General features: G+C 45.0%; 2 protein-coding genes and 1 long non-coding RNA gene across 5 annotated transcripts; 1 reads left to right on the top strand and 2 right to left on the bottom strand.

Moving 5' to 3' along the window:
- Positions 1 to 155: 155 nt before the first annotated feature.
- On the bottom strand, positions 156 to 6330 carry ap1s3a (adaptor related protein complex 1 subunit sigma 3a). 2 transcript variants are annotated; one of them, XM_018748927.1, is made up of 5 exons: positions 6221 to 6330; positions 4389 to 4567; positions 3598 to 3706; positions 2952 to 3089; positions 156 to 689 (listed from the first exon to the last, which is right to left on the bottom strand). In XM_018748927.1, the coding sequence occupies exons 2-5, from the start codon at positions 4565 to 4567 to the stop codon at positions 654 to 656; spliced, it is 462 nt and encodes a 153-aa protein (XP_018604443.1). In that variant the 5' UTR covers positions 6221 to 6330; the 3' UTR covers positions 156 to 653. The 2 variants fall into 2 exon arrangements, with proteins under 2 accessions (XP_018604443.1, XP_018604442.1); XM_018748926.2 differs by having other exon boundaries at positions 6093 to 6326.
- A 71-nt stretch (positions 6331 to 6401) lies between these two features.
- On the bottom strand, positions 6402 to 6787 carry LOC108932484 (uncharacterized). The gene is made up of 3 exons (XR_001966000.2): positions 6716 to 6787; positions 6502 to 6540; positions 6402 to 6454 (listed from the first exon to the last, which is right to left on the bottom strand). It is a non-coding gene; the product is annotated as an uncharacterized LOC108932484 (long non-coding RNA).
- A 100-nt stretch (positions 6788 to 6887) lies between these two features.
- dhrs12la (dehydrogenase/reductase 12-like a) lies at positions 6888 to 15464 on the top strand. 2 transcript variants are annotated; one of them, XM_018748924.2, is made up of 10 exons: positions 6888 to 7202; positions 9892 to 10025; positions 10224 to 10306; positions 10394 to 10489; positions 10601 to 10682; positions 10952 to 11013; positions 11790 to 11894; positions 12183 to 12273; positions 12707 to 12844; positions 14388 to 15464. In XM_018748924.2, the coding sequence occupies exons 1-10, from the start codon at positions 7147 to 7149 to the stop codon at positions 14501 to 14503; spliced, it is 963 nt and encodes a 320-aa protein (XP_018604440.1). In that variant the 5' UTR covers positions 6888 to 7146; the 3' UTR covers positions 14504 to 15464. The 2 variants fall into 2 exon arrangements, with proteins under 2 accessions (XP_018604440.1, XP_018604441.1); XM_018748925.2 differs by having other exon boundaries at positions 6890 to 7202; positions 12710 to 12844.
- The last annotated feature ends 314 nt before the right edge of the window (positions 15465 to 15778 follow it).

Below are 15778 nucleotides of genomic sequence, written 5' to 3'. Positions count from 1 at the left end.
AGGACTTTATTATTTTAAACACATAATACCCATTGCAGCATATTACAGTATGACACTCATTCAGAAACAGCTGCTATGACCACTTTCCCTCCCTTTTTTGTGCAACATTGTGTTAGTAAAACCCGCTACATTTCATGGAAGATTGCGCACAAATATTCTGGTTAAAAATTGGCTTTTATTATTAAAAAGGCACGGAACACCCTACAATGGTAATATCCAGCTAGAGTAGGCATCCTAACAGCATGAAGCCCTTTCGTGAGGGGTGCCTATGACACTCGGGTTAAAAATCATTTCTCCGTGTAACTCACATTCCCACCCAAACCCATCATCCCACACGCATAATTCACGAATCTTACAAAGTTTCCACACATGACAAAATGACATCGACTGTGCAAAACGCTCCTCAATACATACATACATACATACTGTAAATCTGCTAAAAATCAAGTACAAAAAGATACAGGCCCCACGTGGTTCAGAAAAACTTCGAGAATATTTCCGTTTGTTAAGCAGACAGCAGTTAAGATTCTACTTTAAATGGAAATTAAATTTTGTGACATCTTTGAACTGTAAAAATATAAAGCCAAAAATATCTTCTCTGTCAGTGTCTTTCAAGTATACCTCCGTGGATCTTCGGCACCGCTGCGTATCTTCTAGAAGGCAGGTTTGCTCATGTATTCCTCCATCGTCTATGAACAGAACAGGACCACAGTTAGAGACCTTCATGTACAGGTGCGAGTTCTGTGTCGTGCGGTTCACAGAACTCGCACATACACATGAAGGTCTTCCTGCCGAGGATCTTCTCGCCAAGGAGCTGCTCCAGGAATGAAATACAAACTTCTACCTGAGTGGAGCCAATCTGGCCATTTCCCTTAGATTTATTACAGTCAAGATTCTTTCATAACAAAACCATATTTCCCTTTTCCCATCACGCTGAATCTCAACCAACCACAACAACCAATCAAGGTAAATTAATACCTCGACTTCTCACCAAACCAAGTTATTACAATCATTTACACTACACCATCATTTTTACTCTATCGACTCAAAAGTACCTTGATCAAGGGTACAACAGCAGGAGTGGGGATCAAACATTTTTTAATGAGGCAACGCTGCTCTCTAAGACCATGGTATCCACAGGTTTTGTAGAGTGAACAACATATGGAGCGACCTTGCGAACTTTAATTCTTTATATCATTAAGTCATGATAAACGGCTCCAGACCTTCGTGCCCTTGCATTGGACGAGTGGTTATTATAACATGAACCTACAATAGTTACAAATAGAGTCACCGTCATCCATGAAAATTCCTTTTATATTGGAATTTCATTTTAAGTGATATTACACATCTGGGAATAAATTTTACCCTCCATAAATAAAATAATGGTAATATACCCCGACAACAGGAATTCACACAATTCACGGGGTGAATGCATGGAACGACGACATTTCCATTTATTCATTTGGCCGACACTTTTCTCCAAAGAGACTCACGATGTTAAGTCTCCTACAGTTATTTATCCATTTATACAGCAAGGTAATTTTAGTGGAGCAATTTAGGGTAAACACCTTGCTCAAGGGTACTACAGCAGTAGGTCAGACTTGAACTTGCGACCTTCAGAACCGAAGGTAAAAGCTCTAACCACTACGCTATAAGCTGCCCCCATTAACCCCAATCTCTGAGGAATGTGTGAACATCCAATATCCTCAACCTACTGTCTCCGCTTCCTAACCGAGACCAAGAGCACAGCGCTGAGGGACAGCTCATGACATCTAGGAAGATTTTTTTGTATCCTCCAAATTCAAATCGAAAACGGCTGGACGTCAGCTCGGTGCCCGAAGGCTCACTTGTCACGAGCATCATAATCCAATAAAGGGCAGTTTGTAAAACACAATTAGCGCCGCGTCTGGAAGTATCTGGGATTTCTGCTCCGGCGGAAAAATGCGACACCAGTGCAAAATGCAAGGTGCAGAGGTGTGTCCTGCTGAGAAAAGAAAGGAATATTTAAAAAGACTGGAAGGACCTGGGTTCAAATCCCACCTCCTGCAGCAGTACCCTCTCTCAAGGTATTTACTATGAACCGATACAGTTCAATTACCCAGCTGGGTAAATACGTAAAACATTCTAAGTCCCCTCTGGAGAAACTCAGCAGCTAAATAATAATAAAGAACAAATTAATATTAACATATTAGAGGTTTATGAAATGTACACAATAATGAGTGAGGGAAAGGAGGAAGACAAGGGAAAGATGAACCAGAGTTAACATTAAAAAAAGCGTATTAGTCCTTGATTCACGCATCTTCTCCAGCACCTTGTGCGTTTTGTCCTCCAAAGGCCACTATATGCACAGTTAGTACAGATTTGCATTTCACGTCAAAGCCATTTGTTCGCAATATGATAAACAGGGGAAAAAGCCCAGCCACATGCAAAGGGACACATGTAGTGGCGCATCGGTGGAGGGAGCGGCAAGCAACAGGGAAACTAAGAGAAATCTTAAAAGTAAGCTGACAATTCCTACACTAAAAGGCAAATATTGTTTGGAGGCAAAGGCCTTTCAGAAGTCAAATGGGACTCCGGAGTAATCCGTTTATTTGAACCGATACGCTTCCCCATCTCCACCGCAGCCCACACTGTGGCTCAGACTGAGAGCACTGTTGATTTTCTCAAGTTTAAATACTAATGTTGGTTCATCCACAATCAACAACATTTTAAAAATTCATCATCCATTAAGCGTTCTTACAAACATCTCGCCGCAACAAAAGAAAAAAAACGCAAGGGAATAGATTTGGTGGAGCTAATGATGTACCGGTAGGACACTGCTTTCAGACACAGCCCTGGCATCTCTGCTGATTTAGATCAACTCCCACGGCACATACATCTGCACTGTCTGACACTCGAACCGCTTTCAGCCGCTACCGGCACCACCCCACCGGCATCTATAGGTCCCTCACCTCCTGCAGCATGTCGGACTCCTCTATGGATTTGGTCACTAGCAACTTGGAAGTCTCCTGCACCTCTCCGCCCATGAGGAACTCATCTAGAATGAAGTAGGCCTTTTCGAAATTGAAGATAATATCCAGCTCACACACCTAAGGGCAAAAAAAGAAGAAGAGGAAAAAAAAAAAAAAAAAAAACTGGTCAGAGTTTGTTTTACACTGGAAGGACCCAGGTTTGAACCTCAGCTCCTGCCATACTTTATCAAGGAAGGTACTGCCCTCGAATTAACACAGTAAATATTATCCAGTTGTATAAATCAGCGTAAGGATCTTAACATTTTAAGTCACTTTGAACAAAAGTGTGAGCGAAATCAAATCAACAACATAAGATTCCAGACCAGAAACGGGAGAGTTTGAAGAGAGGGGCATAACAGGCTTAGGCAAAACCCCAAACATTATTGTGATCAACTGATTACTCATATTTATGAAGCAGTATTATCCAAACAACAGTCACATACTTCAGGTGAGGATGCTGTTTCTTACTTAACCACATGTGTGCAGAGTTTTTTGCAATATGGCTTTTTCACTTGGGTCTAAACAAGTGTTTTTAAACTGCGACTGGGGGCACGAAGTGATGCGTACGAAGGGCTTCTTCTCTTACATTGCCAAAGTACTTATCCAGCAGCTCCACATAACGGTGCAGCACCTCCAGGGCCAGCAGCTCATTGTCTTGACCTTCCAGGCCGCTGCAGAAATACAGGCTGGCGTACCTGGAGGGGAAACACCAGACGTCACTGCATTCGACCCCCGAATGCACCCATCTTGCCCAAATGTACTCAGCGATGGGTTTCAAAGGGCCTATAGACATTGGCTCGTACAAGTCAGCCATGATGTAATAAAACTTCCATGAATTTAATATAACACCTTTCATTATATGGATGCTTCAAAACAACACCGAACAAATAGAATTAGTAGTAGTAATATTATTATTATTATTATTATTATTATTATTATTAATATTAATAATACATGGTGGACAGGAACAAATGAGACAAAGAGTTAGACGTACATATTGAAAGGCAATAGTAGGAAAAAGCTAAAATAAAACAAAGGGCGGGAAACAAAACTCTAGAAATTAGTACAAGGAGGAAAAAAATCTGGATTTCACCACCAACTGGTCACCTGACAACATCAATGGAAAGAGAAAATAAATCTTTTTTTTTTTTTTTATTTAAACTTCAAAAAAAAAAAAAAAACCTTAAAAGGAGTTTATAATAAAAATGGGAGACATTTTTTAAATTACCGGTGGAGGAAAAGGTTCAGCAGGAACGAGGAAAAAACAAAGGGAAGCCGGAGTTTACAGGCGAGAACCAGAGCAGCTAAAACAGCAGAGAGGAGAACAATGTGCAGGGGGCCCGGGGAGCCCTGCCGGCCGCACCACGACCTCCTCACCTCTTATAAACAATCTTGAGGTCTTTCCAATGGAGGAAGTTGCAGGAGCGCGGTGCCCGGGCCAGCACCATGGTGGTCATGTCGCGGATGATCTTCTTGCGTTCCCTCTCCGACAGGGGCGTGAACCACTTCTGCAGCCGCAGCTTCCCCTGCCGGCTGAAGAGCAGCAGGAAGCGCATCTGTGGAAGGAGACGGAGACGATCAGCTGGACAGGAACGTGCAGATACATTCGCTCAAAAAGACAAAGTCAGACCAAAGCTCAGACAGATGGACATACACAGGTACCCAGTAAGAGAAAAAAAAAGAAAAAAACCCCCACGCACAAACATGCAGAGCTGGGCTGTACTGAGCGGCACCCAGAGATCATGGCTTTCCTCGTCTCTTCATCTCGCAGGACCTGCTGTACAACTCAATACATCCTCGAGATGATCCAGTCTTACACACTTTTGCATTGCTCTTCTTATGATCCTCAACATCTCCTTCTGTTTAACGCAAACTCTTATTCAAGGGGGGGTATGAACTGCACTACTGTGTTCCAGGGTGTCTCACTCTGCAATGACTTGCTCCTTTTAGACAAACAATAGCAGTCCTGTGAGATTACAGACATACAGGCCAAGGCACTACCTGCTATTCAGCTTGAATCATCTAAATGTCAAAGCCTCACTAATGCACTATTGAGGGAGGGAAGAAAAAAAAAAAAAAAAAAAGGTTGCCAACACCAACACTGATACCACACTGCTCAGTAGGTTGGGATCCTATCTATGAGTCACATTTCTCCAGCAGAACTGCACCAGAAAGGCGAGCAAAGGGTTAAACCCACATATTGACACGACATTAAAGAGTAACTCGGCTCCAAAGGCAGTGAACTAAAGAACAGGAGACAAAGTTGACTGATTTTAAAAAAAAAAAAAAAAAAAAAAAAAATCAGTTCAGGGCAACTGCTTCAGAACCATATTAATTTTTTAATGAGTATAAATACCCAAAATGGGGAAGTACACACACAAAATAAAACTTGAAAAACAGTATGAGGGGAGCCTTGCAGAAACAAATGGAATAAATTTACATAAATCATGTAGTAATTTCCAATAGCATAACAACACATATTTATTATCAACACAGACAGGAGATGACATACAATAATAAAAAAGTCAGTGGGGGGAAAAATTGCTGTCAAGTAGAACAGGAGGATGCTGTATTATACTGCCCACTATTATGTAACAACTAAAAATAACAACAGATGCCATGAAAAAGCAAAAACAAAAAATATTTCATACTCATAGCTCGTTAAGACGCGCATTCGATTGTGTAGCTCTGCTCTCTTCAATAAACATATATTTAAAGCTGAATCAGTGTAAAGGTCCGACACAAAAACAACCACCTGCAGGGTTTCCTGAACCTGTTCCGCCACCTGGAGCGCCACCTGCGACAGGTAACATTTTTCATAAACATTTTTAAAAAAAAAAAAAAAATCTACATAAGCGCAGCATTTCAACGGAAACCGCCGAACAGCCGCGACGTGGAAACAATAAACGTGCGTCGACAAAGCGAAGGAAGCAGTTTTGCCCGATTCGTCCTTTTCGAAGGTGGCGACGGCGGCGGCGGTGGCGCGCGGACAGGTGAGCGAACCTGCGCGAAGCACGAGCTCCACCCCCCCTCCATCGAGAGCGCAGCGCGCAGCGCGCAACAGGAAGGAACGCGCCTCACCATCGTGCCCAGTTCCCCCGGGGGGCAACCGCGGATCCCTCCGCCGACAGCGGCCGACACGGACACACACTTTTATTCCTTCCTTCCTTTTATTCCTTCTTTTATTCCTAAGTTTTTATGCCCCTTACTTGTCGCCCAGGTTCGCTCCGCCGACGGGACTCATCGCTGCCCTTCCCACAATTCTGCGATGAGAAAGTTAAGAAACTCCTCCCTCTCCGGCAAGCTCGGCCAATCAGGGCTCTGGCTCCCGGTGACGTAGCGCGCTCGCAGCCTTTCACAGGGCGCGCACCTGCTTGGAAGGTGATCTCTGCCAGGGCCGATGCAGGTGTTTCTTCAAGACGTTGTCTTAAGAGCACCTCCACCTTAGAATATTTCATAATAAATCATACGCTGTATAAACATTACGTACCTTATTTGATTTTTCTTGTTCACAGATCAATGAATGAGGCTGCGATAAAAAATAATTATGTTATGGAACTGTATTATACAGGAGCCACTGAAAAACACAATTAATACCCTTTCTGGTAGTTTTGTGCCTTGTCTTCTCAATACATTCTTTAGGTCTCTTACACTTACTTGAGAATGAATGTGTAAAGGTGAGGTAAACCAGGTGATCTACCTACCTGAAGACACAGGGAGGAGGAGAGCTACAGGATGCAGTTCGAGTTCTGGACGGGATGCCATGAACATATTTTGTGCGCGCAACTATAGGTGAATTTGCACTGTAAACGGGAAAAATCTTTAATTCGCATCACGGTGTCGCAAAGAAAAAAGTCACTTTGAAGGTGATCGCACGTCTCTGTGATGGACAGGAGTGAGACGACGTCACGGAGACCAGGCTCGAGGGGGACGTGGGGAGCCTGGTCAAGGAGGCACTTCAAAGAATCACCGCGGGGCAGGCAGGGGGGTCGCACGGGTCTCGCGCCGGTCGCGCCCACACGCACGACGCGAGGCGACACGAGGCGAGGCTCGCGCCGGCGCTCGAACGGGCAGAGGGCGCGAGAGCAGCCGAGGGCTTCGAACTGCGCGCATCATCATCATCATCATCATCATCATGTCTCTGTACAGGAGCAGCATCTGGTTTCTCAAGGGACTCAGCGAGTACACGAGGTAGGCGCGTCCTCCGCTGCGAGAAACATCAGCAGCGCATCTTTCTTTATTTTTTATTCCATGGTCCTGTGTGTGTGTTAGGATGACAGTTCCTACAGCGCTGCGTGAAGGAGCTCTTGTTCCTAGACATGCCATGGTCTGTCGCTGGAAAATCACTGTAAATTGTGCGTTTACATTTAATTCCCTGCTTTATTTGAGTTTCTGACAACTCCAAGCAGTGCTGCAGTAGATATGAAAACAAATTTATCTTGACTCTGAAACAGGATCCTCTGCAGTTTTGTCCACATTTTAAGTTTATTCCTCCGGTTCTGCCTGTGATCTTATTACAGTACTGTAGTAACAACAATAACTGTGTTTTCATGCACCTGGCTTGCCAAGTCGTGTGGTGGTCAGTCGGTAATGCTGGTACATGTTACTGTACATGGCCGGTACTGTACGGGGATGGCACCACATGGATGGTACCGGACCCGGCCCAGAATGAGGTGAGCCTCATCTTCCCTTAAACGGATGGATTTCATTTCACTGTGACGCTTCATGCAAAAAGTAGAAGACAATAAATACATTTATGACATTTTTAGGAAAACTGCTTCAGCAAATATGTGATGGTGACACTTATCTTCATTAAAGTTTATCAATCAACAATGTCAATTTTAAAGATGTGCATTTTAAAAAGTATCAGATCCAGCCAACTGACCTCCTCATCAGCGACTTATATGGATAAAATTACTAAACCAAAGTCAAATCTACAAAATGAGCCCGTTAACTTCTTCATTGAGATTAAATAACATTTATTAGTAGGGCTTACATGCAAATAATCTTAAAGAATTCACTCTTGCACAGGTAGACAGGAATGATGAAAAGATATCCTGAGGCCAGTGATTGAATCACACCAAATACCAGCTATACCAGCTAACGATAAGCCATAATCGATCTGGTGGACAGATTTTTAGCTTTGTCGATTAAATGTTACACGATGTGTAAATATCACATTTGACCCAAACTAATTCTGCAGTGATTCATGTCCTGATTAATGCTGATATTAATAGATGTGAAACAATATATTGTTTACAAAGTGCTGGAAGAATGCTGTGCTTCCCTAAACCATAAGCTGCAGTATCTTTGTACAACCGCTGTGTCTGTTGTTATTTTTTTACAGACACTAAGATCTCTTTACTAACCCGCACAAGCTGTGCCACACAATGTATCAGTACAAACAGAGCATGCATTTACCAGAAGGATTCCAAGCCATTCCGCTCTCCCATCATCTCCCGCCCATCAAGGGAAGCACGAAACAATGTCCCTATAGACCAAGTCGCTCTTAGAAGTGTTCAGACATTTGTCCCTTCAGATTAGGTCCTAACCCCAATTGTTCAGTATTTTCCGGAACAGGATCCAAATGCTTGTATTTAAGAAATAATTCATTTTTATTTTATCCTGTTTTTCACTGTGGTATTCTGTCCTTCAGATTTTTTTCCCCGTAGTAAAAATAAATAAAATGTCTGTTAGAATTTCAGTTGATCTCTTTGTTTCTTGGTCTCATTATATAGTTTTTCAGCTCTCATTCATTCACTCGCTTCAGCAATGCACTGACCCATTAATCCCATACCTGCAGGCCAGCGTGGCAGTGGCAATCTGGAAAGTTGGGACTTTTCCCAGCAGGCCGGTTAGGTCAGCCGACAACTTTCAGTCCATTCAGGGAAAACCTGAGTAAGAGACTTCCCATGTTTCACATGGCGTAGCTGATACACAGACACATACATTCACACACAAGTTGTAGCCAAACTGCATCGCGTAGCCAAATTTGCGAACGTAAGAGAGTGAGCGACGGCCTTTCTCATTGGTATGAAACTGAATCCTGATTGGTCAGCAAATGGTCACGTGCGGATGGTACACTAGGGGATTTTCATATTTAAAGGATCTATTTCCTTGTCGGCAGCTAAATGAAAGGCTCAGGGTGACAGCCGAAGAGAAAAGAAGGGTTGCACTGAAAACACACAAATTAAAAAGAAAAAAGCACTCGATGAAGGTGCCTTGAAGTGCTCCAGATTAACCAGTAAACGCATTAAAGTGCTTCAAAGTAACTGATTAAATAACCAATGAAAGTTAAAGGTGTGCCCCGTAAAATAATAAGCGAATTGCAGCCACTTGCTAGATGTGCTGTTGGAGGATACGGGAGTCCTAGAAAGTAATTTTATGAATGCTGTATGCTGGCAGGGGGGTGTGGTGGCACAGTGGGTTTGGCCCAGGCCTGCTCTCTAGGGGGCCTGGGGTTCGAGCCTTACTTGGGGTGCCCTGCGATGGACTGCCGTCCTGTCCTGGGTGTGTCCCCTCCAGCCTTGCGCCCCGTGTTGATGGGTTAGGCTCCGGCTCCCCGCGAGCCCACTCGAGACAAGATGTTTCAGCCAGTGTGCGTGTGCGCTGGTAGTCATCTATGCAATGTTGTTTTACCATTTTTACAGGGGGGAAAAAAATCCATCTGTTATTTTCATCATGATAAGCACTGGCTTGAGGGTGCAACAGATAATAAATCCAAATCTTTCCATCCATTTTCAGTAACCACTTGTTCATCCTCACCGTCATCCTGTCGGAAAAACCTTTCTGAGAAATTCGCACTCAGAACTCAGTTGAAACGCTGCGCTAAATGCAATACTTACACTTCTCACCAATGCTTCTCCTCTGGGTGTTGCAGGAGTTCCTTCGAGTCTGCAGCCAAGCGTTTTGTGGAGAAGGACCTGGATGTGTCTGTTGCGGGACGGTCCTTCATGATCACTGGTGCCAGCAGTGGGATCGGAAAGGCTGTGGCTACCGCCATTGCTAAAAGAGGTGATGAACCATGTCTGACACAGGGACTGAGGAAGCCAGCTGAACACCGGTGCCCATGTTCCTCGTTGCCACTGATATTAGCGCAGATGCTTTGCAAATGGAGCATGAATTGAAGCAGTCAAGTGTGTTGTTTGCAGTCTAGCGTTAGTGTTTGCCATCTGGACTGCTGCGCATATTCTGAAAGCTCTGCTGTCCTAGGTGGCACAATCCACATGGTGTGCAGGAACAAGGACAAAGCTGAAGAGGCCAGGGCGGAAATTGTTAAAGAAACAGGAAATAAAGTGAGTTTGAGCCAATAATATGGTCCACGGTGAATGTCACCGTGCAGTGCAACACCTGTAAAAATGTCTGCGAAACATGTCTTTCAGGAAATTTACATCCATATCCTGGATTTCACCGAGACTCGTAAGGTGTGGGAATTTGCAGAAGCTTTCAAGAAAAAATTCAGATCCTTGAACGTTCTGGTATGTTTGAAACAGCTGCATGTGTGGTTTTGAAATAAGTGTGTGGCTTGCATGAAAAAATTGTTTGTAATGCACTTTTATCAACGGACTTTTGCAAACCTGTCGTAACAGATCAACAATGCAGGCAGCATGCTTACGCAGCGGGAGGTGAACACCGAAGGCCTGGAGAAGAACTTTGCCTGTAACACCCTGGGTAAGAGCATCACCCTTGAGGTGGTGTGTTTTCTGCAGGCACAGATTTGCGGATTATGGGACGTAATCGGTAAATGAAGGATTTGATCAGCGGGTCAGTTTGTATGAAGTTGCTTGGCTATATAGGAGGATAGAAAATCATATCTAGTGCTCTCCTACTTGGGGTAACTTCCTCTTTTCTGATGGTTTCAAGTCAGGTCAGTGATCTAAGTTGTAAGTAGATCCGGCGATTCAAAGTAACGTTTTCGTGTGACTTTGTTCCCACCCCAGCACCATACATTCTCACCAAGAGTCTGGTTCCTCTGCTGGAGAAAAGTGGCGATCCCCGGGTGGTGAGTAATTCGAGTGTGCGACTCCATCACCTAAAGCCCAGAGGGCATTTGCAAGGAGCACAAGACCTCCAGAGGTCTTGCCTGCAGTCACGGCACAGACGGTACCCATGAAACCTGCACCTGCAGCGTAACACTGCCATCTGCTACCTGCCCCAGGTAACATGCGTAACGCACTGCACGTGCAACACTTTGAACATCTCCCAACCTTTGCCACATTGCACAGTGTACCAGCAAGTTCTCTCAATCTTTTTAATCTCCTTTAGAGAATATGTATAACTGGAGGTTTGCAACCAAGGAGACAACATTCTTTTTAAACACACCCTGTCATTGTCAAAACATGCTCAGATTTTTCTTCAATAAGTAGACCATCTTCTGGATCTTGACAGTTGGTAGCACTGTATGTGGCATGAAAAGGATGTTGCTTTACTGCTTTTGTCAGGAAGTAGATACTGCTGCTTCAGTAACTCCCAGACCCCTGTGATCCTCTCGCTGACAGTTACTTATTCATTTATCTAACTCTTTTCTCCATAGCAACTTAAAATGTTAGCCAATCTGCAATTATTTACCCATTTACAAAGTTGGGCAATTTTCACTGGAGCAGCTCAAAGTACCTTGGCCAAAGGTATCAGAGCAGGAGGTGGGATTTGAACCCAGCTTCTTTGTGCTGAAGGTGGCATCTCTAACCACTTTGTCTCCTGCTACCCTGCAATGTTAGGGTCTCATATTCTGTTGTGATTCACCACTACCACTTGTGGCCCCTACCCCACCTTCCTCAGATCATGGTGTCCTCCGGAATAATGCTAGTCAAGAAGCTCCGTATCGGTGACCTGCAGTCTCAGAGAGGGCGCTTTGATGGCACCATGGTCTACGCACAGCATAAGGTAAGTAAACAAAGCTGGGAATTGCATTAGCCCATGGCTGCTGTGGTTATTTTTCAAACATAACTAGAGAAGAGGTACCCAGCACTGGTTCTGAACATCAGCAGTGGAGTCACTCCAAGTATACGCTGCTTGTTTTTTGGGATGTGCAGGAGAAGACCTGATGAGGTGTTCCTTGTCCAGTTAAAAATGGATTCCGTGTAATGAAGTGTCACTTGAGGAAGTGATGCTTGACCATCCATCTGTGAAGACATCACCAGTGTTGAGGTCCCATGACTTCCTCCCTTTCAGAGGCAGTTGGTGGTGATGACTGAGCAGCTGGCCAAGGCCCATGCCAACATCCACTTCTCCGTCATGCACCCGGGCTGGGTTGACACCCCAGGTACTATCATCCGGCACCTTTCCATCTGCCTTGATCGATCTCATGGGTCCAAGGAAGCAAGCTTGGTGTCTCTTGGTTATTACTCTTGGATGCTTCTTTCTTTTATTAAGCTCTTATATACAGTGTGGGCAACAGATGGCGTAGCAGTTGGTACCATGGACTTGTAACCTGAACATTCCAGTTCGAGGTCCGTTCCCCATCACTGCAGGAGCGTCACTGAGGAATGTCCTGTGATTTGTTTTAGTGTAAAGCATCAGCTAATAACACATCTAAAGTCCAACATGGGATGTAGACCAAGTCAAACAAGACCCTTTTTCTTTCAGGAGAGCAAGCGTGAACATGCTGTATATAAAAATTCAATTTTTTTTGTCTGCATAAATCAGAGAAGCAATGAAGAGCACAGCTTAACCCTTCGCGCTGCCCTCTCCGCCAGCAGCTGCCGAAGCCATGCCAGACTTCTACCAGTCCATGAAGAACAAGCTGCGCACTCCAGAGCAGGGTGCCGACACCGTGGTGTGGCTCGCCGTGTCCGAGGCCTCCGCGGCCAAGCCGAGCGGCCGTTTCTTCCAGGGTAAGCGTAGACCCGCATCGAGTACCCTCTCACGCACACCGTTCACGCATGACTGCTTGGCTTGAGATCGCAAAGCATGATGGGACTGAGTATCGGCCCCTTTCTGCATACTGACGTTCTGAACGCAACCACGGCGAATAATATTAAACCAACTGTTTCCCCGTGACCGCGGGCCTCTGGGAATGGAGTGCTGTTGAAAGAGGCTCTGAAAAAACCCATGGAGTGCCCTTGGCGTCGCTGGGTGGGGGGGCGGCGGCGCTGGCTGAAAGCTGTCATTGACGAAGGGGGTCTGTCAGCGCCCCGGCCGGCTCTGGATGAGGTCCAGCGCAGCTGGGCTCTGACGCCGCTCAGTGACAGACAGTGCCAGCGAGAGCAGTGCCCTTCGCGCAGTGTGAGCTCATTCTCCGCCCCGTGTGTATGGGAGCGCGGCTTCAATACATTCACTCAGCGCCGATCGGGGCGTGGGGGTGGGGGCACTTTGATCTGTGAGAGTACTGTATCTGTATGCTTACAGTTACCACATCAGCATACTTTTTAACTTCTGCAGTTGGATATTTACATATTCATATTGCCAATGCAACAGATTTATGAAGAAAATTTTGTAAGGAGAAATAATACATTAAAATACATCAGTCACCATAAAGAACTAAGAGAAGTCTAACAAACCAATCACTGAAGTAGCATCAATAATAATAATAGCGTAATAATAGTAATAATTGTGTGTGTGTGTGTGTGTGTGTGAGTGCAGTCACGCCTCTCCTTTCTCTTTGTGGCAGGTGTGTACGTGCTGTACTGCTAAAACACTAAACCGAAACTGTTTATATGCGTGTTATTCACCTTTAGGCAACGCATGCACTTAACTGGTCTCGGGGAGTTAAAAACAGTCGACTCGTCGGATTTTAACCAGCAATCGTCCGTCAGGCATCGAGATCCTTAATCGCAAGCAACCGATAGAAGACTCGTCCACCCGGTCTTCATTTTAATTTTCAGCAAACGGACGGTGATAGAGAATTATTGTGTCTCATAGTTTCGGCCAGCGGTTAGAGTCAGAGTAGCTTCCTTAGGTTGCCATAGCGATCGGAGTCATCACCTTGCACTAGAAGGACCTGGGTTCGAATCCCTGCTCTAACAGCAGTGCCCTTAAGTAAGGTACATACCTTGGATTTTTTCAGTTAAAAACTTCCCAGCTGTATAAATGGATAAAAATAGCAGCTCAGTGTATAAATCAACCTGTAAGTCACTTTGGGGAAAAGATATGTTCTTTTTGCTAAATATCTATATATGAATAAATAATAATAGCTGAGTTTACAGGAATGCATACATAGTACACATGTATATCGTACAATAAAATTTTTCCCTCCGTCTCCCAGAGACTATAAGTACAAATTCGGCAATAAAGGTTTTGTATTGGGTATGTAGCTATAGTATAAGCATATAAGGTGTATGTGTATAAATGTATATACTGTATATAAAGAAATTCATAGTTCTATAAGGTATTTAAAAAGGTAACTTGACACCACCTGTTGGGCTCTTTGTGTTTCAGACCGCAAGATGATTCCCACCCACCTGCCCCTGGCCTGGACCCACAGCTCCCTGGAGCAGAAGGAGAGGTTCATGACTTTGCTGGAGGAGCTGGCCAAGGCCTCCCAGCCCCACTGAGATAATGGGCTCCCCATCTCTACCTGTCCAGCTGAACTTACCTCTGCGTCAAAACCGGGGTCCCCTAGGACGGCCCCCCGCATCGACCGAAAGTCGATTTCCTAACAGATTTGCTATAACCTTTTCTCCTAGCCTCACACATGGCCTGTTTGGAATGGTGTGTCTGAAGTCTAACCCTGAAAATTCAGTCGGTGTCCTTGTAGCGCAGCACTAAAAGTAGAAGAGCAGTGGAGGGAAGTACTTGTATAGTGGATGTCTGGCACAAAAGTGTGGTTTTACTGTAGTCGGTGGTACGGAGCAGGGGATCTCGGCTGTGGTGCAGAGAATGGCTTATGACTGTCTGAACTTGGGAAAACTGGGAGGTGCGAGGTATGAGCTCACGTGTTTGGAACGACCTTCTTCCCGTCAGGGGCGTAGCGGCAGGAACGTCTAATTTACAGAGATCGGAACAGCTCCAGCCCAGAGGACAGCACATCTGCAGCTCGTCTCACGGGGGTCGGACACATTAAAACTTGGCACAAAGAATCACTACCCAGTTTTACCGCATTCATTTGGCCGCTTACAGCGATAGCGGATCGCTGCGTCGTCGAGCAGGCGAAAGGGTTTTGTGTCGCTCGGGACTGGAACACCATCGAGAAACACAACTGGCGTTCCAGCTGCTTTGCTTCCAGGATGAGCTTGTGAAAGAGGCTTGAGAATGTATAGCTGGCAAGTGTCCTTGGAACGGCTGCGGTTCCAGTGCTTGTTAATAAATAAACAGGCAATACTCAGTGTGTGTGTGCGTGTATAAACTGAACTGCTGTAATGATGAAAAGTGTGTTAACATGAGCCTGTAACTGCATTTTTGTTTGTTTTCTTGTCTGGGAGAAGTTTTAAGTGTGGCACCGGAGGTCAGTGTACCCTCAGACTGCCGTGGACACATATCCAAGATGTCCAGTTGAAATAAACTGCACTTATTGACCACGCAAGGCACTTGTAAATGTTTCAGTGTGCGTGTGAGTGAAAGGGAAGGCACTGAGCTCATGGGTTTGACGCCAGCTCAGTCTGTGCGGAGTTCGCATGTTGTCCCCATGAGTTTCCTCCAGGTGCTCTGGTTTCCTCTCACAGTCCAAAGATGTGTTTCAGGTGGACCTGTGTCTCTAAATTGCTAAGAAGAAGTGTCTGTGTGTGTGTGTGTGTGTGTAACTGCCCTCTGATAGACTGGTATCCTGTCCAGGGTGTACCTTGTCTTTTGCCATATGCCTCCAGGATAAGCTCCAGACCACCTTGACCCTC

The sequence above is a fragment of the Scleropages formosus genome, chromosome 10 (genome assembly GCF_900964775.1).
Source record: "Scleropages formosus chromosome 10, fSclFor1.1, whole genome shotgun sequence".
Classification (NCBI taxonomy): Eukaryota; Metazoa; Chordata; class Actinopteri; order Osteoglossiformes; family Osteoglossidae; genus Scleropages; species Scleropages formosus.
Note: the sequence above shows the minus strand (reverse complement) of the source record. Positions and strands in the feature narration are given on the sequence as shown.